At 32.9% G+C, this 26040-nt stretch overlaps 1 protein-coding gene across 1 annotated transcript in view; it reads right to left on the reverse strand.

The window, feature by feature from the left end:
- Positions 1-26040, reverse strand: part of LOC125059246 (hexokinase-2-like) — a 29883-nt gene that overhangs the window by 628 nt on the left and 3215 nt on the right. The window contains exons 2-10 of the mRNA XM_047663572.1: positions 10355-10613; positions 6302-6455; positions 5116-5227; positions 4229-4335; positions 3521-3741; positions 2753-2961; positions 2278-2415; positions 1414-1559; positions 582-715 (exon numbers count right to left, since the gene is read on the reverse strand). Of these exons, the coding sequence (XP_047519528.1) occupies positions 582-715; positions 1414-1559; positions 2278-2415; positions 2753-2961; positions 3521-3741; positions 4229-4335; positions 5116-5227; positions 6302-6455; positions 10355-10606 (1473 nt within the window). The 5' untranslated portion in view covers positions 10607-10613. The remainder of the gene's footprint in view (positions 1-581; positions 716-1413; positions 1560-2277; positions 2416-2752; positions 2962-3520; positions 3742-4228; positions 4336-5115; positions 5228-6301; positions 6456-10354; positions 10614-26040) is intronic.

Genomic DNA, 26040 nt, shown 5'->3' on the forward strand with positions numbered 1-26040 from the left:
TGCGTTCCTACACATTATATTTATTAAAATAAAATAATTTCATTGCTTTTTTTTATTAATATTGGTTTTTCAACTGTTTTCAACATGCCTTAGTGCAGGAGTGAGTTTGTGGGTGCATGTTGAATGAATGAGTGAGTCAAAGTCAAAATCATATATTCATTTAGGTAACAAAATGTACACTTATGAACGTCAAAAAAAAACATTTACATTTACTGCCAGTTCTCAAATCAAGGACGTAGAACGGAAGAGAAGAACTGGCAATAAACTCTCCGCCCTTTCTTTTCAATCGTAACAGTTTTTAGTTTTACACAACTTTTGTAAGGAGCTGCTCAGAGTGTGTAAGTATATCGTTTTAAACAATACTATCATACTTCTTTTTGACCTAAACCTTCTTTGAGCCGAGATTGAAAGGATAGCTGGTAAAAATTTGATGATGACGGCAAGAAATAAAATAGTATGGAAAAAGTTGGAGGTGGCTTCTTACAATATTATTTTCATACTTCTTTAAAAATCGTTTTGAAAAACAAACGAGTAATTTACTAAAGACTGAATTTTAAAGCTTAGTATTACTTATTTGTTACCTTGTGCTTAGGAGCCAGTAATGAGATATATTTGTTCATGAGTTTCGCGATACGCGGATGTCTTTTGAAAACGGACCCGTCAACTGCCACGGCCGTGTGATTCCGTTCCATACGACGAAGTATTGTTGAGATACCTGCAAATTTATAAAAAAATATTATTTATCTGCTGTAATACAAATGTATAATCATTTTAAGAACATTAATATTGTCGTCCCTTATTAATTTCCAAGGTTTAAAGTCAGCAGAATTTTCCAAATTCAGTCTGCAAAAACCAACCTCGGAGTTCTCTCTCTCTGTTATTCGAATTCTTCGCAGATATAACATAATAAACACTACTTATCTAGAGTCTGGCTAATGATAGAAGATAATTGAATTATTTGAAAACTTTCGAATGGCAACACAGAGTGTCATTGAATTTCTTAGGTTAGTATGATTTATTGACTTGATACTTCATGCATTACTCATTTTTATTTCTATTACATATTTTTCCGAATAATTAACAGGTATAAAAGCCTAAATTTTGTTTATTTAATAGAATATTTCGTTTCTTTCGCAGGAAATCTGGAGGATGTAGAAGGAGTCTATGCAATAGTGAGAACTATTGGCAAGCTCACTGATTTAGAGCAGAAAGATAGAATAAAATCCCAGAACCAGTATTTTAAAGAAATCGCTTCCATCACTGGTAACATTTTCAATACTTTTCAAGTAAATTTAAAGCTATAATTTCATAGAAATACCGTTACTATCAATGTAAAAAATAATAAATTCAAGTATCAAGTAAGTTTAATCCACAAAATATATCAAACTCTCTTTAAAAAAAAAATGTACTTACAGACAGATACAAGTTGGGCAGCTCGGTTTGAAATGACACGGGCAACATGTTGGGCGACTAAGGCGTCGGCGCGTGACATTGTAGATCCTCCACAGGCTTCGCAAAGAGCTTCAGCCGTACGTTTCCACTCACCAACTGCATTTTCTCTGAAAGTAATTTTATAATAAGAGATCATTTTACAAGGCTCTTAGCAGCTTCGCTAGCGTCTATTAACTTAAATAAAATACGTATTTCCAAACATTCATAATTTTATACAAAAAATTATTTTTTGGATGTTAGTCTAAAGTCGGAAACATATTTGCATGTTGTGTCGTGTCGCAACACGTTCTGTCTAATCATATTAAATGTATGAAACCAAAATGCTTCTGGCGCGTCACGACACGCCACGACACATAAGTGTGTTTCCGACTAAAAAAAAAAACACCATTTTCTAATGTGAGGCTTTCGTTTCATACGTCTAATAATCCCGAATTTGTATCCTGAGCCAATATAATTTTAGACTCCATAATGACAGTGCCTATCGTTTAGAGTAAATCTTTAATAATCAGGTAGTTAAATAATATTCAGTGGTGGTACTCAATAAAAGATTTAAAAAAACTTATGTTAAAACAAGATAAAAATATTTTCAAAAATGTTATCTTTCGCCTTATCAATACGACCCTAACAATAGAAAAAAACTCTCATCATTTTTCCCTAACGCGCCGAATGAAACATAAATTCAAAAAAACTAAAATGTTGACTATATAGCTTTTTGTAACGGTGTGCGGGTATCGGCTTTTTGTTACGGTGTGCGCGCGTCGTAAAAAAATACTCTCATCATTTTTCCCTAACGCGCCAAACGAAGTATAACTTCAAAAATCTTACTCTTCAAACATGCTGACGTGTGCACTAGCAAGTTCTCCCCATGTGGGTGCAGCAGGGAAGACACCATCCCTGGCAAGCCCTCCCAGCACTGCACACAACAGGTCCCCCAAGTATTTACCACCAATGTATTTCTCAAATCTGAAAAAAAAACGTTTCACAATCACATTTAGACAAATTATCAAAAAATAATAAAATCTATAAAAATTGCCGTTTTATTTTCATAGCTTTGATAATGATCTCATTGCATTGTTACGAGCAAATTATATGTAATAACATTATATATGAATTCGCAAATCAAGGCGAACGGATAGGAAGAAAAGTAAACAAACTCTCTGCTACTCTTTTTAATCGACAATATTACTGCTTGGCTTTGCTTCAATCAAGAATGAGTCAAAGCATCAGCGGAAAAATAGGACCACGCAGATACATTGCAGTGGAACCAAAATCTTTAATGTTGCAAAAAAGCGAAACTCACGTAAAACTCGTAGCCAATAACGATTTCCGATCAACCTCATTATCGAACTCCGTTCTCATGAAGTTCAGGCAGCCATTATCACCAAATGCACCCCACTCAATATCGACACAGACATCGTGGACTCTCTCATGGGATGACTCCCAATGCATGACACGATCAGCCCTCTCCATGTAACAACCGTTGGAACCGGTACCCAGAATGACACCAATCTAAAAAGTAGAAAAAGCATTAAAAAATTAAGTTAGCCACGCACAGTGGTACATATGCTTGTAAGCTTTACATAAATGTGTAAACTGCCTGTTTCTCGATTTAAATGAAATTTCTTGATATGCGTGTAACTTTTCGTTTAGATCATCAGAATTCGCTATATATAGTTTGCATTGTATTTGAGATAGATAAAGATCAACCATTGATGAAAATGTAATGATAATTTGTTGAAGTGAAAACTTCTTACTACACTAATTTAAAGTTTATACACTGATACTGCTTCCTATCTCATTTTCTCCTACGATAAATCTTATGAATTTATGTGTCTATCTCTTTTTACCGTCGCTTTTTCGTTTCATCGACTTTTAGTTTAGTTTTTTTCAAAATTAATAATTGATACTAAAATTTAAATTTCAAATTACATTCGTCTTCTTCAACCAAAATTTTTGAAGGTTTCACTTCTACCACATGTGAATTGCACACATGTTTTGAAATATACATGATCTTTATTTTATCTTTAAACACAGAAGGTCGCATTAGCCAATATAGGGAGCCACCTACCGCGACTTCAGGATCCAAGTGAGCACCAGCAACCAAGGTTCCAGTGGTGTCATTCAGAAGAACTTGCACTGTAACCTTCAAACCCCTTTCATTCAAACACCGCTGGAGTAAGGCCGCTACATCAACACCAGCCATGCCTCCACAGTTAAAGCTTTTAGTCCAGGTTGTGAGCTCCCCAGATGATATGGAATGCTGTTTTAAGGGGAATGAGAAGGTGAAACCTGGAAAAGAAGGGCTTTAGCTTAGATATGTCAAATAGTATTAAACTGTGCTTGTTTAAGAAAACTCCTTTCGAAATAATGTTAAAAAGGTGTCTCTGGAAATAAAACCCAGAGTTTCCTGGATAACCTAATGAAGAATCAAATGTCGTAAATCATAATACACTAATTCTTGTAAGTTAAAATGAATCAGTGCTACAACCTCTTTAGGTCTGGGCCTCAGGTTTCTAAATCTGTTTCATGATCATTTTTCAATCTAATAGGCAAGTAGGTGATCAGCCTCCTGTGCCTGACACACGCCGTCGACTTTTTGGGTCTAAGACATGTCGGTTTCCTCACGAGGTTTTCCTTAACCTTTCAAGCTATTTAGTATCTTTAAAATATACTAAATTTGAAACGCAAGGCTCAAGACTAAGAACTAGAAGATTACTATGGACGTCCTCTGCCCCATCGTAATTTACTGCACCTAAGTAAAATCACTTCTATTTACCAAGAGACAGTTCATCCTTCTCCATGCCTTCTGATCGGAGGAAGTCCTGCACACAGTCAGCCAAGAAGTTGAAGAGGTCTACTCCAGGGCCAACACGGAGTTCATCACTGAAATTTTAGATTTACATAATTATTATAAATCCTTTTGAAGTGAAACTTCTTTAGGCGCGTGAGGGTAAAATGTTTACGGAACGTCACGAAGATGTGCAGCGTTTTTGTCGAAGAAAAGGAAGAGAGCAATTGAGACCGATACACGCAATATCATTATTATGTTATTAAGTAACTAAATTACCATTTTTTTGTTGCTTTTGTATTTTTTATAAGGGCACAGAACCAAGATCTTTTTTGCTAAGACCCAGTTGGCTATTTTAGAAAATGTGGACATAAGTTAGCAATTATGATAAAAACGAATTTGTTATATTATTTGGTAATTGTTACTATATTAATGGCGGTATTTCTATATACATAACAACAACTAATTTTAGTTCTGGTTTCTAATAAGCCATAGTGTCATTCAATTATATATAAAGACTGGCAAAATTAAATTATGGGATCTGGGCAGCTTAATTACTCAATAATTAATTTACAAATTTTCACTTCTGACATGTGTACTTTGTACGTACGCACTTTTTTTCTTTTGCGGGCGTACAAATTTTAATAACAGTGTAATTAATATATTAATAAAACGGCAGACATTTTCATGTAAAGATTTTCAATGAATTTACATAAAACCATATTACAAAAAAACCTCCCTCGGAAATGACACTGTCTTTTTATTTATTTATTGATCATTATTAATCCTTTTTATTTCGTTTTATTCGAAATAAATGCTTGTGTTCAAATACGCAACAACGAAACCAATATACCATTCACTTAACACATACATACCTGATGTGATAATGTTTGACATCCTCTCTCACCAGCTGACCTCCCCTTAATTCTAAGAATAGGACCCGGAAGTTCGTCCCGCCAAGATCGAGCGCCAGGAAAACACCTTCCTCTGTCAAACAATATTTACACTTTGTTACCGAAATGTAGTATTGACATTATTATGCTAAACACACATGTCATCATGTTATAACTTTTTGAATTTTGGATTTATGATAAAAAGTTACATACACATAATCGTAGACACAGCGATTTGCTACAAAATGTGTCTTTACAAGTTTTATGTACGATGGATAGTTTAGGAGATATAGCCAAAAACGTGGTTTTTGGACCCCTTTATCCAAGATGGCGGCCGGGGGACAAGCACGCCAACCCCACAAACTTGGAGTTAAGCTTGTATTGACCCCCCCTACATGTTCCATAAATAAAATTGCGTCCTCTAAAAAACGCAACCCCAAATGTAACTTTTCAATGGACTAATACAGTTATATATCTTTTGTGGATCACTGAATATGTTAAATAGATGTATACACTATTTGACATTTAAGTACTCAATAATTGTTTTTAAAATTAGCATAGATGCAATAATGATATCCAAAACAGATGCAGTATTCCCGATGCCATTAAATGTGGTTATACCAATTATTAAGTTATAGATCAGTGTTTCCCATCCTTTTTTTGCCATAACTTATACGCGTTTCAAAAATTTTTATGTATAATACATAATTTTTAATATTAAAAAAAAATTATTCACTTAAGAAACTTAGATAGGTTTTAGGAATATCATGTATTCCTAAAACTTTTGTTAAATTGTTAACGAAACGCAGTAAGTACATTTTAAAAAACAAATTCCAAATCATTTTAATAAATTTTCAAATATTAGCACCCTTAACAATCAAATGGTGGACTGACAATTGTGTAGAGTAAATATATTATATCCTTGAACAACTATATATTTTTTCCAAACGTATGCGGTATTAAGAAATCTTATGTAACACATTCAAAATCAGTTAATCATTGTAATTACATCCTTTTAACTAAACTTTCTTTCTGTAAATTTTGAAAAGTACTCTCACTTTAAAACAGGAAGTTCACTAAGTACAAATGGCATAGTTTTTGAATTTAAAAACACAATAAAATAAATATTCTATAGTCATTTCTCCGTTCAGAAACTATTCTGACTGACCTGTGCCATCTGGTAGTTCTGGAACGTATGTGTTTTCCATCTGGAGACTGGATGGCTTCTCACGTAGACCATTTTCAATTTCCCGAGCGAAAACTTCACCCACTTGCCGCAAGGTGGCACCGCAGAGCACTAGACCCGATAACTTTGACTCCACCTGCAATTAATTATGCATTTATTTATTTGTCTCACATATCTTCACCTGGTCCAGTAGAGATTATTCGTGACAAACACAAAAATACAAATTACGAAATACATTTAGATTAGAATACATACAATACACGAAATACATTTACAATAGATTTTATTTTACCACAGTGTAAAGACTATTTGACAGAGACGAATTAGCACTTTCGTGTTTGACTACCCAAAGTGGTTTTACCATGATTTAGATAATAATATTCTGTGAAGAAATAAATAAAAAATAAAGTTTAAAAGTTAAGATTTAGTTAATCTGAATAATAGTTTAATTGTGGGTTTTCATTGGAAAGGCAAAGCGTAGCAAACGCATTTATATCAATATTATATTAATCGATATAAAATAGAGTTGTCGTAATATAGATAACCCCATTAAGGAAAGTTTTAAGTTATAATCTTGTATATTATGGTTATTTGTAAACAATTAAATTTTCTATACCTAAATTTCTTAGAGCAAGGCTTTGGTTCTTATCAAGTTATTATTTTACCACCTCCGATATATGCTATATGTTACTGTGCCATAAAGCTGGAACATGGTTAAATATATCACTTCAATTGTAGTTTGGTTACATATGAGATTCTCAATATATATGTCGCAGCCAACTAGCATGTATTTTTGTATGCTTTATCATAAAAAAATTAAAAACAAAAATTTTGACTAAAAAATAAAAATAAAAATTTGGGGTGGACACCCCTTATCACTTAGGGGTTTGAAAGATAAAAAAAAATCATAAGAATCGTTCTAGCCGTTTCGGAGTATGGGAACGAACATTGTGCCACGAGAATTTTATACATATATCTATGTATTATACGTGAATAACAACCAATCCGAATCTACAAATTTCCCATTTGTCAATTTAGTTTAAATGTTTGTAAGCTATAAAATCAAAAAAACTATAATAATTCTTTATATTTCCCATATAACATTTGAAAAAACAGTATGATTACAATTAAGAAGGTATTAGGAGACTGGTTTCCAAGCTTTTGGTTGGAACCTGTGATATGGATAACCAGGCTTCCAACTGTATCTAATTGTATCTAATCATTTTAGTTGTATTATAGTCGTATACGAACCCTCGATAAAATGTATAATATACACTTTGAAACGACATATGATTTTAATTCGATATGAATATTTAACATACTATAGAACATGATAATATAATAATATTTATCTAGTTTTGATATTATTTTCCTTCTGCGTCGCAATAATTTTGACCCACAACAATTCGTTATCAGCTGCGCTTGAGTTGAGGTTAAGGATTACTAACTTGATTATGTTAATTACTTAGATAATTTATATTGATAAGGTTATAAAAAACAAAAATATCTTTAAAAGCTTTCTCATAGTAGTAAAGATTCTCAATCATGTTCAAATCAAAATGTATTGTTTTAAAACGTCCTTAAAAATCTAATTTTATAATCTAGAAATTAAGTAGGTGATCAGCCTGCTGTGCCTGACACGCCGTCGATGTTTTCGGTCCAAGGTAAGCCAGTTTCCTCACGATGTTTTCCTTCACCGTTCGAGCGAATGTTAATTGCGCACATCTAAACAAAGTCTATTGGTGCTCAGCCGGGGATCGAACCTACGACCTCAGGAATGAGAGTCGCACGCTGAAGCCACTAGGCCAACACTTCTAGAGTAAGCGACGATATATTTGTTAAGCGAAAACATCAATGCAATTAATATACAATCGTTGCAATCATATCTACTTATATCTTAATAGCTTTAAAGAGACCGAACATAAAACAATTATTGCGGGCTTAAACTACAAATAAACTTTCCCGACGCCTATCTGGAAGCAATAAACTCCAAATCCAGCCTTTTCAAACGAATATAGTGCATATACATAAATTAAAATATCAAAGAAATTAAGGCTCGTGTATATTGGGAGGCTGTATGATGCAGAGTGGAGATTATGCGCAAATTATTACTAAAACATATTGGATTTTTTATACGAATGTTCCCGGTCCAGATGTCTAATGAATTATGTTTCATTAAAGTAAGCATAAAACATGTGAACGCCTGAAATGAGCTTTTTAGTTTGCTATACAATAGTATGTAGAGCGGGCAAGAAGAACTGGCAAGAAACTTTCCGCCACTTTAATCGCTAAGTTTTGAGTCATACAAATTGTTTGAACTGGAGCAAATCAATCTCAAGGATTAGGATCATTATAATCGTCAAATTTATAAAAAGCTTTATTGATTCATTTCTTTTTTTCCAATAATACGACAATTGCAAGTGGAAGCTCATTGCCGAGCTCAATTCATCAGGTCAGTGGCAATTAAGACTGATGGCGCCTTGATTGACACCAAGATGCAGCTAATAATACTCGTGGAAACATATTTATATTCAATGTCTCGTGTAGTCTCCAGATTGATTTGGTGATCTCTGGACTACTACTCTACGCCTCCGCTCTAGGCCTGACTTTTAGCGCCAAGAAAGCCTTTTATGTCGGGTTCAAGGAAGCTAATAAGTTTGATACTAGACAAAAAAGAGTGCGTTTACTTATGTACGCGCGTAAGAAGTTATACTTATTTGGCATTATTAAAAATAGTTTTTGATTGCAAGCAAATAATTAATTACAATTAAATGATGAAAAATTACTGAGTAAATGAGACAGAAGACTGTAAGATATCATTAATATAGGCGTTTATTACGGGTTATATAACATAACGCTACGATCAAATATACGTGAGTAATATAAAAATGAAAAGAAAATTACTAGCTGATACTAGGTTTAGAAATTCTATTTACTTAACTAAATCAAAATAAATTTTAATAAAAAATACATACGAGTATACATTATATAAAACAAATCATTATATTATAGCTATTAACCTCCTAGCTATCAAATTAACCCTACTTTTATTGAAGTAATCACCTAATAAATGATAAGAGAAATGACATTATTGTTATTGCAATGATATTTTTTGATTATTCATGTTAAATTATTTAAACTACTGTTTTGATAACATTTTAATTGTTTGGTCATACAAAATTCCAGTTTAAATGTTTAATACCTACTTAGTTTTCATTTTGTATTAAAGTAGTTTTACCCTGGTACAGGCAAATAATATTTCAGATATGATTGGACTTGTATATTTTTTATTTAATTCAATATTACCACCCTAATAAACATAATAGTCAGCTGAAATAAGACATATTTGACAACATCAAATGAAGAAACCCTAAACAAAAACTGTTATTATTATTTCAGGTTTATGTAATGTATCTAAATACTTAATCAGTAAGTTTTGAACTAGTGGCTTCAGCGTGCGACTCTCCCTGAGATCGAACTATTGCTTGGTCTTTAGACCAATAGAATTTTCTGTCTTTGTGCGGATTTAAAATAGCTCCAACGGAAATCATCGTAAGGAAGCCGGCATGCCTTAGATCCAAAAAGTCGACAGCGTGTGTTAGGCACAGAGGGCTGATCACCTACTTGCTTAGAGAAAAAAATTATCAACAAACAGATATACAAATCTGAGGCTATATATATATTCAATTAACTATAGGTGTATTTAGAAGATATGAAAAATGTATATCATGCCACGCATGTTACTATGATATATTCATAAATTCATAGATTATATATAGGAATTTATGTAATCCTTTTTGCGATTACAACGTATATTATAACGCATTTTTTTATTAACTTTTTTGTCTGCTCATCATCAGTCTCACGAAAAATTACGAGAGGAAACAAAGGCATTAATTCTAACAGGAATTTATTATGGGCAACCGAGCAGGCAGAGCAGCAATTAGATTGCTAATTGCCACCCAGACACCTGTAACACCTGAAGGCTTGCAAGTGTGTTGCTGGACCTGGAATGCTGGTTCCATAAAGACTTACCTTAAGAGCGCGAGCTTTGTCCTCAAGCTGGAGTGATGGTGGTAGAAACTGCTTCTCCCAAGGAGTCCCGCTGCCATTCACACCATTTGTCCCATTAATGGTACCATTGGAGACGTTGGAGATGCCATTGGAGATGCCATTTCCGTTGGTGTTATGTATCCCATTAATGGTACCATTCCCATTTGTGTACGGGATGTGGCCGTTTACGTGTGTATCGACTCCCGCGCATCCGTTCTCTAAGACCGTAGACATGTTTTTTCTGTTAACAAAAAATAACTTCAATTTAGGTGCTGATTAAGACATATTTATAAAAGATAGCGATGAAGCAAATTATAAGCCGATCTTGTATATTAATACTGGGAACAAGATGTATGTCCAGATAATTTAATACAGCCCCCGGTATTTGGTAAATGTCATTTTTTTTTTTTGATTGGACAATTCACACCAATTGCCCTAGTCCCATGCTAAGCTGGTGAAGCTTGTGTTATGGGTACAAGGCAACGGATATACATACATATTATAAATAGATAGACATATAAATACATATTTAAACGCCCAAGACCTAATCACAACACCAAATGCTCATCACATCGATGTTTGCTCAGCCGGGGATCGAACCCAGGACCCATGGATTCGCAGTCAGGGGTACTAACCACTAGACCAATGAGCCGTCATTGGGGCCGTTCAAATATTACATAAGCAGATTTACTGCAATTTATTCCCACCCCTACCTCTTCTCAAAAATAATAGTACATAAACGTATTAATTTTTTGAAATGAGGTTACGTTAGGTAAAAAAAAAGTGCGAAGTGAATTCGCCAAGTATGTACAGAACTGCAAAATTGTCATTGGTCGCAAAGCGGGGATGGCACACAGTCCAAAATGGCACTGCAGTGTACCCGCTAGCGACTACAAAGCGACTTCTAAGCCTCAACAGAATAAAAACAATTATAGGGACAATTACGGGCCACTGTTTCCTTAACGAACATCTGAAGAGGATGCTTCAGCGCAGAGGAATCCAAGACCCACGTAGTCCTGGAATGCGTGGCTGTGGCTTTCCAACAGAAATCCTCGAAGCTGTGAGGGCGCTCCGTGAAGTCTGTGAAGGGCCTATGAAACTTCTGAGCTGAATCAGCGAGGCTGGCTTATTTGGCCAGAAAACAGAGTCCACACTACATAGCCCTACTGAGATTTTGGTGTCAATTTACTACCACATAATAAAGTTTCTTATATATTGGATAATGTATGTATTTCTGTAATACACGATGCACGATTACTGACAAATGCGTGCACTGACAGGTCCACTCAATCTGTGTGGTTTTTTCCTCAAAAGACCATTTCAGACTGCAATCTACATGGCCTTCACATGATCTGACCAAGATTATGTCTGGACTTTTAAAGAGAGTAGTCAGATAGGAAACGTCGAACGCCTCTAGTTTAAAAAAAATATTCTTGACGTGTAAAACTGTTTGTACAAACCTACTTATAGAAAATAAATCATTTATCAATAAATAAATATTAGTAGCGTCCGTCCTTTGCTCCTATTTTACTGGACATTTATTTTGTTAAATGAGAACCTATTTTACTCACAGCAGACAGATGGTGATAGAGTTTTTGATAAGATTTTATAAAAGTTCTAAATATGTTTTTTTTTATTAATAAAATTAAATATTGGCACAGTCAAATACGTACCGATGAAAGCATTTTGGTAAACAATTTAAAATACAGCACATCTGCATATTTGCTAGCACTTGACTTACACCTTGAAAATATTCTGGTCTTTTGAAATAATATTAGACAGTTTACACATTATTATAATAATTGATAAGGTATCTTTATGGCGGATATAATATATACAGAGTGATATACATTACACACAGTAAGATTTGAAACAATTTCTAATTATTATATAATGTGTTCAATCTAGAATTTTATAGAGAAACTAGCTGATCCGGCAAACGTCGTTTTGCCATGTATAATATTTATAATAAAATATAGGGGTTGATCGTAGAGGGGTGATAATTAGGGGTTGTATGTATTTTGAATGCTATCATAAATAAATAAATTTTTTTTATCTAAAATTTTATAAATAATAATTTAGGGGTGGACTACCCTTAACATTTAGGGGGATGAAAAATAGATGTTGTCCGATTCTCAGACATACCCAATATGCACAAAAAACTTAATGAGAATCGGTCAAGCCGTTTCGGAGGAGTTTAACTACAAACACCGCGACACAAGAATTTTATATATTAGATTATTGCCTACATAGTAATAATAATAATTAAAAATTAATAATAAGAAAATTTTAACAAATTTTTAGTTTAGTCCCTGTGGCAGTGCCTTTAACGCTGGCAGCATTTCCTCGCTGTATTGCCACACTTATTGAGCGAGGAAAGCACCGGCCACCGGTACTATCTGCCAGGCGCCAAACTTTTAACTTTAATTAGCGCCTGTGCACTTGAACCACGGCCCAAGAGTCTCTACTCCAAAGGGAACAAATAATCTTGGATATAATAATAAATAATCAAATATTTGAGCCGTTTATTATTTTCCGCCTTCTCTGCGGCCGCGCCAGCTTTTGTGCTTGTCCGAGGAAGGTATACCGGACTAACGTGTCCCCCCATACAAAATCATATCGTTACTTAAGAATTATATATCATATATTTAAAATTATATATCGTATATTTAAAATTATATATCATATATTTAAAATTATATATCATATATTTAAAACTTCCCAGACTCAGCACGTATATTTCCTATGATAAATATTAAGCCGTCCGTGGGTTATTTATTGATTGGAAGAAATGTCTGGTGATAACATTAGAATGTAGATGATAAGATATCAATTGTGTATTTATTATGATAATTACTGGTTAATTTAGAGGGGGCTAATGAGCAGGTGGTCTATATATAATTTTGTCAATCTATAATGATACTCAAGGCTCGCGAGTGCGTCACCGACCTTTTAAGAATTGGTACGCTCCTTTCCGACGAATCGTTTCGAAAATACCTCGACGGGCAGATGGTTTCTCTTAGTGGTGGTGAACAGCAGAACTGCAGACGGACTTCGATTCGCAAGTGGCTAGTTCGGTTTACTTTCCTTTATAGGGCGAAAGACGTGTGTCAGGGACAAAGATAATGTGGACAGTAATTCCCTGGTCGAACATTTTCCTGCGGGACTTTTTAGGCAGAATGCCTATCGCCATATATACAGACTTGTGCGTTAAACGTTTATTTATTTACATTTTGATACCTTGATATGTAATGAGTCAAAATATAAGTAGCTAATTACGAGGCAGAAGATAAATGATCAAAAAGAAGATTTTTAAATAAATTTAAAGTCTGATCTGTTTTTTTTTTTTTTTTTAAATATATATATAATTGTAAATTGTATGTTTTTTTTTTTTAAATCTAGTTTTTTTTTTTTTTTACTTTTAATGTTTAGGTAAGTTATTTTCTCTTCTTCATTGTAATGTTTCCCTTTAAATGTTGTGCACACTTGTTATTGATGCATGCATGTATCTTGTTTTCTATGTTATGTGTTCTCTGTAAGTGTTTGCATGTGTTTCGTTAGTGTGCCTTTTAAAATAAAATAAAATCTCGTCTGATATCAAGGTATCAAGGGAAGGAGTTCCAAAGTTTTACATTGCACAGTAAAGGAGGAGTGATAGAATTCAGTTTAATGAGTAGGGGTTTCAAGAATTATATTGTCAAGGGAACGCAAATCATCCGCCAGAAAAGAACATATTTTTTTAGGAATACCTAATAACCTGCTCTCTATATGATTTAATCTTTATATATCTCGAGATATATTCTAAGCCAACACATTTATATAACAGTTGAGTAAGTAAATATACTATGAGCGTGCAACTTGGTTATGATCGATTAAAAAAGAAAACGACCTCAGTCATGGTAGAGCTCTTATCAGTCGAGCGATAACAGAGTCAAAGTTTACGTTATGGTTAAGTGACCACAGATACAGATACAAGCAATAATAGAGGATAAATACGTATACGTAAATTGTCTTTGGTTTGGCTACATAATAAACTTTAGTAAGAAAAAGACTTTTAGATCCGGAGACTTCTGTATCTTTTTCGTGTTCGTTTTCTAGTAGGTGATCAGCCTTACAGAAGGCTGCCTGTCACAGGACAGGCGCACGCTGAAGCCACTACGACAACACTGCTGAATAATATCTTTAATAATAAAGGCGAGTCTATTACATTATACACTCATACATAGGTCAACGTTTCGTTATGTACTCGAAACGTTAATATGCCACTTATAAAGTTCGACCCGGCACCATAAATAACATATATATGTCAATAATGATAGCAAATACAACAAAAAGTTAAGCCCAGTATATGTTTTATCTCAGAATGAATAAATATTGGAAACGTCGTAAATTTTCCTTATAATGTATTATAATTATGTCAAAACGCATACAAATGCAATATGCGTCAGCGCATCGGTGTGGCTATGACGTAGAGTCGAGCCTTCCGACACTTGTACAAATGTAAACGCGATACGAATTCAATCCCTGTCAATACTTGTTCATTGATATCACAAAATAAATTACATTACGTAAAATGTGATTCAATTTTATATAAGAGATTATTTTTTATTTTTAGGTAAGTACCAATTCTTTAAAGACCGGCAACGCACTTGCGAGCCTTCTATGTCGGTATCGGCAGTTTGAATGTCCATGGTTCCAGTAGCTGAGCCAGGTGTCTCAGTCGGAGGTAATTTGATCTATTGACGTTTTACATAGTAAAAAAATATTCTATAATAGTCAAAACTATTTCCAAAGTCCCTTCATCTGACCGTTATGATTAAAATTAACATAAGCTTCCATTCAACTTATATGTTGTACGTATTAGTAATATTACCCTGTTATCTCTCTTGAATGGAATCCACAAGAAAACGGAAACGAAGCTGTCTCAAACGATCGATATAAGCCTTGGATACGTGGTTCAAAACCTAGGGCGATGGAGGATCAAAGTGAATGCCTACTGTCCCATATTGGGAACACGGACATAACGTTAAGTGATATTATTACTTTTAATTACACATTGTTTTAAGTGGACTGCATTCAATGAAAATGGTACTCAATACTACCCTTCGACGGGATCGATATCGCTGTAAGTTACAGAATACCAGTACTGATCACTACTAAGTATCGTTTATATGAAATAAATAACTTATACATACATATTTATGAGGTTAGAAAACCTGTTGGTATGTTCGACTATTTACAAACGAAACATCTTTGCCATACAAACACAATATGGCCTTGATAATACACACAAATCATTCACGTTTCTGTAGTTATACATAACTACACATATTTAATGATTGTATGCACTGGGTTGTTTTCTAGTAAAATAAAATGTTGAATGTTCATTTTCTATGAAGATTTGCTATTTTAAAAGGGTACGGAGAGTTTTTTACGCCGGCTTTTCCTCTCGGCCTACACCCTCTGTCTTCTTTGAAAACTAAACTGCTACTAAACTTCTTCGTGAAATAATTAGTGATACCTGTATCTTATACTCCATAATAAACATATTTTATTTTAGTTTTGAAGCAACGTTTACTTCAAATACAAGTTCATTAATTTGCAATTGTTTAACAAGAGTATAATTGGAATTAAAATTATATCCCTAGGCCAAAATTGAAAGCAATGCCACATACTTTTATTGGCCGGCGGGTGAAATTGGTACTACCGTCGCCATTTTGAAATGTCAGACTGACATTGCCAGTTAGCTTTCAAATACAACTCATAATTTGACTATATACCAACATCTAACTAAAATGTATTTATTTTATTTCCTAGTATTATTAATTACAATGGCAAAGTTTTTATTATAGAACGGTTCTGATTGCTAGGTATCTTAAAAGATATTATGTTAATAGTACAGGTAACAAAACCTATCATATCCGTTGTTCCGAAGTTAGTGTTACATTTATTTAAGCCTAGAACTGTATTTTATAGATACTAGATTGTTTTATTAAGACATTTCACTAAATTATTAAGTTAGTTCGCATGACTTCAAATAATTTCCCTTATAATTAATTTTTATTTACTGGCAATACTAATATCCATGACAGCGAAGCTCTTACCGGCCAAGAAAAGTATGTGGCACTATAATAGTTCGTAAGGCAGAGAAAAATGAACATAGTGATCCAACTATTTAAAGCACTTTAAAAAAATGGGCCGATTTGGCCACGGGCGACTAATTGGTATTGTAGCCCACAGACTCAAATCTTCTCGATCTTTTCTTTAAGCTTAACACACCATTGTCAACAGCCCACAGTTTTACTCTGAAACCGCAAACCCGTTATCAGCAGGTTTGCAACATTAATCAGCTTTCTATGTCTGATATCATCGACTTGTTGGAGCTGACCTGACACTAAGACAACGACTTAAAGAAGGAGAAGGAGAAAATAAACTTTATGATCAGAAGAAACATTACATAAGATCATGGCTATTTGCTACATATATTGTCATATAAAGGCACTTTCAGCCAGTCCTGTTTCCATTACCGTAATATTTTCCTGTCAAAACTACACAAAAATAACCTGAAAGCTTGCGATTTACTAGACTAAGACAGCGGCTATTTTCTCTTTCATGTGGGAGAAATCCGTTATTTCTATATTTTTCTCGGACGTCATCACGTGTTACAGCTAGATCATCACGTGTTTCTAGGCGCCACGTTGACGAACCACAAGTAATTTGATCTATTGAGGTTTTACATAATTTAAAAATATTATATAATATTCATAAAACCATTTCCAAAGCATTCATCTGCGACTGCATGGATTCAAACTTTCATTTATTAACTCAAGAGGGTTCTGGGTACATAGCTATCACGCTTCTTTAAATAAATTGTCTCTGCACAAAGACATCATTTTACATTACAATCTATTCAGAAAGACACTCTATTCTTGTACTATTTTTTCCACTTACCACTGTTTAGCACTTACGACTAAAGTGCACTAACACTAATTCAAGTGGTTTTGTACTTTTTAGGACAGCTATCACGTAGGTATATGTTGTCGGAAAATAACAATTTCAAAAGGTATACAACTACCATAATTTCATAAATAAAAAATATTTATTGTTTCACTATCAATGGCTACTATCAGGGGTCGGGAGTTCGAAGCTTTACTGATAACGTAGAGTGTAGTAACATATCACTTAACCGAAAAATATATGCAGTATTAACTGCATACTTTTCTCTTACGCAATATTTGGTACCAGTAAGCGTAAGCCTTAAATTTCAATTTTTTTTAAATACAAAATCGTAGAGCCTTTTAACAAATTTCTAAATAGCAATAAAGTGTTAGTTGGTTATTTATATGAAAATCTTATTTGAATGTCGAAATAATATTTTCAACAATTTCAGAGCCTTCGCGAAAGTTATATGTACCCTAAAAGCTTGCCGATATTTATGTCAAAATTATTTTTTACAATTAGTCCGGTCAAATTAGGTCAAAAAACAAGAGCGAAGCTACCAGAATTACCATCAAGCTGAAACTGAGTAAACTTGTTCAAAACACAATTAAAAACAACTTTTCAAAATTTCCCATCCTTACGCATCGTTACCCTTGGAAAGAAATAGACTCAAGGTAAAAAAAAAATAGGTTTTTCGCGATTTTCTTCAAAACGGAAAGTTTTATCGTAAAATCACCTCAAACAAAAATTGTAGATCATAAACATATCTATTCATCCGTATAGGTTAAAAAATCGTCATAGAAGCGGCTAATCACGTCGCCATGGCGCGATTTTCTAATTTTTCATGAGACATTTTAGTTAATATCCCGGTAAACCCATCTGATTACAAAATCCTATCTGTTGCAATATTTAAATTTCGCGCCTTTTGCTCCATTGACTTGAGTTGTCTTTTATGTCAATCTGTTGTTAAAAACTGCTTCTCGTTTGTCTTTGCCCTGCTCTCTACTCTGTGAACGTTACTAGCCGATGTATTGTTTTTCAAACTAAATAAAGTCTTAGTTATTTTCCACATACAAAACTACTTGTTTCCATTAAATCTAAACACTATCTCCTATATCTAGATCAGTTCATGAATGAAGGAGATTTTTGTGTTTGTTTGAACATACAAAAACAATACTTGTCGAATGATATCCTCTTTCAATTTTGAACATAAAACAGAAATAACAAAATAAATCTTAACTAAACTGCTTAAAAACATTATCTTGAACAGAAAAAATTCTTGTCCTCTTTTTTAATCAAACATAAACAATATAATGTTTACAATAAATTTATTGTTTTAGATTAAATAAACAAAAAATTGGTAACTTTATCATTATCACAAAATAAATATGCGATATGTATAAAAACGTTAATAAATATAATTATATATTTGTTTAATTATTTATTTATCAAGAAATAAATAATGAACTATAATCATATTTCACTGGCGCTACCTACCTCATATTATTCTTTGATTTTTTTTGTTTATATGGAAGAAGGTGAGCTTTGAATCTGCCTAGTAAATCGTTTGTGTTTGGGTCTAAGACAACAGTTCACCTTTCCTTCTTCGTTATAAAAAGAAGTTAAGTTTTATCTTCAAACATAGGTCTATATCTTGGTTCCAAAGAGAGTTAGTTCTAATAACTTCCTGTGGGTGATCTCCCCTCACGAGCGTCACACCAAACTGCACAGTGCACATATACATATAGACTAGACATATAAGTCATATTCTAAACTTAAAAGGTCAAATTGTTTTAAATTAACAAAGATTTAGATACAATTCAAGAAATGGCCTTTAAATCTTTATTCCAAATAACAAGTTCTTGCTGCGTTCTTAAGAATCGCCTAAAACATAGTTTTTAGGACTTAAAACGCTACTAAAATAAACACAATTCTGAATAATATTGCCGATATTATGCTAGCAGGTTCTTGAAGCAAATTAAATTCTAAGTCTTAAAAGGCCGGCAACGCACTCACAAGCCCTCTGGCATTGAGAATGTCCATGAGCGGCGGTATGACTTAACATCAGGTGAGCCTCCTACCCGTTTGCCCCCTGTTCAATAAAAAAAAATACCGCATTCAAACCCAACGATATCATTTTCACGTTATAAATACGATACAAACTGCGACTAATTGGTATTTACAATATTCTTACTTAACTTAACTTACATAGTGATAATAATAATTATTGGATAAATAGAAAACTATATATAAAATATAATGTAAATAAAGAAATGGTTACATAAATTGTTTGACTAAAGAGTTTAGAGACCTTATCCCACCAAAAACTCGAAGTATGAGTGCAGCATTGCGGCTTTGCCCTAACAATGTTTTTTCGTCACGGCATGCCTTAGATAGAAAAATCCAGGGTGTCTGACAACCACAGAAGGCAAATGAAAATACGTAGAAGATAAATATCACGATATCCGCCAACCTATAAAACTTAGGAAAACCTCAGAGGTAGCGTTGTAGCGCCACTGGATTTTTTATCTACGTATATATATGTAGGTAATGTATAAATACTTGAAATAAACTACCAGTCAAAACAATTATTATGTGTTTCTATTATAAACTGTATTTAATATAATGTCGGCAATTGTTGAAATTGCTCTGATTTTATCTGGGATAAAAATTGTTTTTCTTATGTTATTTCTCACACACTAATTTAGCAGTCTGTATTTAAATCGTAATTAACATAGAAATTGCATGACATATTCAAAAGTTCAGTAATTGTTTATCTTTTTTATTGATATTCAATTTTAATACTTAATACATACTATATACATTTATTACACTTATAATTATTGAAGTGAAACTTGTTACGGATGAAACGCAATAATAATAATATTAGCATCACGAAGAAATACAGCGTTTTTGTCGAAGAAAAGGGAGAGAGCGATTGAGACCGATTGAGAGAGACTGAGAAGGGTGAATTACCTTATAGAATTTTTTTAATAATATTATAGAGACGTAGATAAGTAACAACAAAATTATTTAAGAACTAAATACATTCCCGGCAACTTCGCTAGCGTTTTAAATCGGCAACATTTTTTACCACATCTTTACGAAATCAATCAATCAGGTAATTAACATAAACCCCTAATACACAGCTAAACTAATCACACTATCTCTGGTTAAAAAGCGTACAAAAATCAGGAGTTTTTGGGTTGATAGCGTAAATACAGACGCAGTCGGGGAACGTCGTTTTATAATAATTGTAAGTTTTCGTTTTCGTTTGTAAGTACGTGAAATGAAAGATTCAATCTTCATTTCGTGTACATCAAATTAACAACTATATATTTGTACATATACTTACGCACATATTTATCGCATAAGTCTTCATATATATCACTTAGTTAAATAAGCAATATGTAGAGACACACACTTTGCTTTTGCATAAGAGTCAAAGTTAAGTCAGAGTTAGTAGAGAGAAGTATAAAATTGCTAAATATCGATTGAGCCATTTAAATTTGTAATTCAATTTAAGTTCGAGTTAATAAGCTTTTAACTAAATTTATCCCTCCTTTTAGAAGACCGGTTTTGGCCAAAATCACGGATTTGATATTCCATTGAACAATCTGATAAACTAGCTGGGTGTGTATTGTATTTTTCTTGTACCAATGTATCAGTTTGCCGCGTTGGCAATCTTTTATAAATAAATAATAACTCTCAACACAAACATACTTTTAATATAGTATTGTATGAGAAATTATAAAAAAAAATATTCTCAGGATAGGAAACAAACTTGCATTGAATCTATTAACGATATATCACTTGAATGTGTTCTCATCTAGACTTAAATGAACGTGGGTCCATCATATTGAGATTGGCATTGCGGAAGAGATTTACCCGATTTTGAATTGGGGATTATGTTGACCAATAAATCAACTCCATTTAATTTATTTAAAGCTAAATTACGTTCTATAGAATTTAAGTTTTTACTATTTCTGGTTCAAATATCGGTTACTTCTAGACACTTGTTATAATAGATTTTCACCCACTCACCTTCCACTTTGCTCAGCTCAGGTTACTTTAATTTGTGCCAGGCACGGAACCGAAGAGGGCAGAGGTTAAGCGGCGGTGGAATTTTAGTCGAAAGACGCAATATGAAACGGTGCATTCTTAGATTGGACATACCAATATAATAACATTATATTGTATATGTCGCTTTTTTTTGTTACAGGCAAAGGCAGGCTTACGTATTTTGTTTTTTACACTTCCTTTTGCATATTAATAGTAGTCCTGTAGGCTGTAGGTAATAAGTAGTTACTTAGTGTTGTTCTGTAACTAAAAAGAACTTTATTCATATAGGAAACCCAGTACACTTATGAAAAAAGATGTTAAATTTATTCTAAATTTACATTTACTACTAGTTAGCAAGTCAAGGGAGAGCCGTACGCAAAAGAAGTCGAAAATAATAAATTAATCATGTCTTAAACAGTCATTTATTTTGTATTATCTAGGTATCTTGATAAAATTTGATATACATGATATTGAAATATTTCTTATTTTTGTATTAGGTCTAAAAGCAATATCAATATTTTAATTATTAATAAAAAGTAAATAAGATTGCCGTCATAGAATAATAATAAAAATATAATGTGTAAAAAGACATTAAGTGCGTGTTTCTTTATGTAATACAAATTATTAATCTAATTTTTTTATAATAAATAAATTAGACTATCCCTTAAGATTTTTATATAACTTATCAATTAAATAACAAATTTATTCAAAATTACAATAATAATAACAATAAAATCACTTTATTTGACGGAAAAACAATTACAAAACAATTACAATAGCTTTTATGTTTTAAATAAATTTTCCACAATAATCGCGTACAATTTATTTCTATAGCAAACATTAGCCAATAATCAAGGGTCAGGTTAAGTTCAATGACTAATTAATGATAAATGAATTTAGAACTAATTAGCGGCAATGTCATTGCTTTCCTATCTTCAATGTACCTAAGTCATAAACGCAGTTATTAATTATAATTGTCTTATAAACTCATGTAAATTATGTTATACATTTGTTACGTACAATAGCAATATAATAAGAAAATAAATCAGTGGCACTACAACCTTTTTAGCTCTGGGCCTCATATTTCTATATTTGTTTCATGATTATTTGTAAATCTAATAGGCGAGCCTCGTGTACTTGACACACGCTGTCAACTTCTTGGGTATAAAGCCGGTTTCCTCAAGATGTTTTCCTTTACCGCGTGAATTTTAAATGGGCACATTGACAGAAAGTAAGTTGGTGCACAGCCGGGGAACACACCTGCGACCTCAGGGATGAGAGTCGCACGCTGTAGCCACTAGGCCGACACTGCTGCTCATGATGTTCTTGACAAATTAACTTAAATTTTGATCAAATGCTTTAATTTTATTAAATTTATATGTATATTTTTACAACCAATAAATAATTAATTTAATTTTTTCATTTCAACACATAGTATTTTATATCGCTAATTGATATTTTTATCTTAAGTCTTTATCAGTTGGTGAATGGAATCATATAAACTGTGTAATTAAGATTAATTCTGATAAATTAAGAAATCCACGAAAATCAATAAATAAATCGAGAGACATGTATTACTGGTTACTGTAAAATTCGACTTAGGGTCCTTCAAGAAAAGAGCCAATTCTTGAAAGGCCGGCAACGCACTTGCGAGCCTTCTGGCAGTGTGAGTGTCCATGGGCGCCGGTATCACTTAACATCAGATGAGCCTCCTGCCCGTTTGCCTCCTATTACATAAAAAACTAACAATTTAGCGCTGGGTTTTCTTAAGTTGTCATGTTATTTTTAGACATGACATATCTCTATAACATATTTCCATAAGTATCTGACTGCCCTCCAAGTGTGTGTGATCTTTGAGGGCAAAATAAAATAAAAAAATTGAATTGTTTTCATTATATAAAAAAAATAATAGATACTTCTTTACCTTCGAGATTGGCAAAGTAAAATATCAATATCTTAAATACATATCTCAATCTGTAATCTAAAGCATTTATTCTAGATTTAATGTGATTTAAAATTGTATTTAAAAAAAAATTATATCCGATTTAAGATACGCCATTGTGGTGGACGATATTCGCCAAACCAAAACTCTGCCTTCTAAACTCACTCTATTCAGACTCAGTTTCCGCACTTAGACTCCAAATAGGTCCGTTGTGTGTCGGCAAGCCATAGCCACATAGGCATCCTCTAAGAGCTTCTACTCTTCTCCGTGTCTAGCTTTGCGTAGCCACATAGGGCTCTACTTATATCATCTTCCCATCTTTTTGTCCTAGCGAGGAAGCCATTCCGTCACTTTCTTCGTCCACTTATCTTTCTCTTCTCTCATGTGTCCTGTCCATTTCCATTTCAATCTTTTACTTTTACTTTTTAGAAGTAACAGCATTTATAAACTTTGTCATGTCTTTTATTTCTTCTAGTTTTGCTCTATCTTTCAATTTCAGATCTAGAAAACTTTTTTCGATACAATTTTGACATACTCTTAGATCTTCTTGTTTATCAGTGAATGACCAGCTTGCACAATTGCACATACGTATATTAGACACGATAATATACAGGCTCCAGAGACTTTTCTCTGGTAACGTTATCAAATTATTTAAAGTTAATTTGAATTATTTAAATATCATATTCACTGAAGAAATTTTATTTAAATGAGTAATCACCAAAGATAAAAATCTTGTTGAAAATTAATATTTTATTTTTTGTTGTAAGCGACATCTACATTCTGCTTCTACAACCAATGAGATGACGTCATATCATAAACAGCGCTATCTACAAGTTTTGATAGTCCTTTAGTTTGAAGGAAGAACACATCTTCCTTCCTCCACATAATATTCAATATATTGTTTATTTGACACACAATGTACAAAAGTTAATAAAATGTTACTATGGGACTTCGCAGATTAAGGGTCTGTTTCACAATGTATGGATAAAGTACCAAATAGCTATGCAACACATACATTTATTTGGAAGATAAATTGTGCTATTTGCCACTTCATCGGACTCATAACTTATGATGGACTTTATGTGACGTGAAACGCAACAATAGTGTTTATCCTACCAATAAGGAATAAATAGCTAATTTGGAACATATCCGTACATTGTGAAACAGACCCTTAGAGAGAAACGTTATAGAAATAAGCTGGATTTTCCCAACGAGTTTTCAAGTGGAGAAACCTGACTTGTACAAGCGCATTCTTGAGTCCCGTTTGTGTACCTATACTATTTATTTTTATTATTAGAAAACCCTTATTTATCGAGTGAGGCATCACTGTACGACCAAGCTAGTTCGGCTGAAACTCAACGCAGCTTTAATAAGTATTTAACAAACCGATTAAATTAATAAGACAACATATTTCTGTCATGAATAAAGTTTTTATTATTATATAACAGGTCAAAACCCGACCGATGGACTAATTGGACGCACAATAGTATTTAGAACTCCGTCACAGGATGACCAATTGGCTACCCTCGTGATTTATTTGCCCACAACAATGAGTGCACTTAAGCCGTATTGAGTTAGAATTGACTCGCAGAATCCAAACATATATTTATAAATAAAAATATGTGGGATAGAACGTCTGTGAAGTTTATTATTTCACACCTCGATTTTTTTATTTACACAACATTTAACACATCTGGTTGTTAATAATTATATTTATTTATACCAGTGAGATCTTTTTATAATATACTGTATATAAATTATATACATATTTAAAATGCTGTGTACAGATGTATTATTATAATTGGACTTCAGGTTTACAAATGTTGATTAGTGTGTAATAACTTTATGTATTTAATCAATCTGTTTTCTGTTTCTGTACCAAAAATGTAAAAATAAAATAAAAATAAAATAGCGCTATGTCTAGTTTTGCACTTTGTTCTATGTTAATAATTGTTCAAAGATTTTCTTTGAGATATCCGACTTTGTTGAATTGCCTATATTTATATGAGAATTAAATACCTCAAGTGTTATTTATTTATTTATAAGTAATCTTACAGCTACACATATCCATATTATAATAGAAAACACTTAGACCATATACAAAGCCAAAACAGATTACATTGTTAAACAAAATATACGAAACATAACATATGTCAATTAGGTACTTTTAGATAAAAAAAAGAAATTGAAATTAAACACTAAACAAACGACCACTTAATATTTAAAAAAAACTAAATTGTTACTACTGCTAAATAAAACCCCATCTCACGAAATTTTTTCTCACATCCTCTTTGGTAAGGTGGAAAATGTTCTTCTCTCTCTATCTTCATTATTTGTGTTATAGTTAGCTAAAACCCAAAACATTGGCAAATTCCGCAGATAATTCGTGTACGTACGAGGCACATGGAACAATTGTGAATATCTTTTTGCATACTTTAAGTATATAAAAGAGGCTTGCAGATCGAGTTGCCAATGGCAAAAATTCAGCCGCGAAGCCGAATATATAGAAAAACATGAAATCCTTCAGTTTTCAGTAAGAAATCATAAAGATCTTTTAAAATTATAAATTGCCCTGAGACGTAATCTTCAAAAGCGATTATGATTTAATTGTAGCGGATGAAGACGTTCAATTGTGACAATTAGCTTTTTGCGCACATCTTGATATTACGTAGTTATACCGGTAAAGTATGATTGTTTCGTTGTTACACAAGTATCTTAAAGTAGA

The sequence above is a fragment of the Pieris napi genome, chromosome 19, assembly GCF_905475465.1.
Source record: "Pieris napi chromosome 19, ilPieNapi1.2, whole genome shotgun sequence".
Classification (NCBI taxonomy): domain Eukaryota; kingdom Metazoa; phylum Arthropoda; class Insecta; order Lepidoptera; family Pieridae; genus Pieris; species Pieris napi.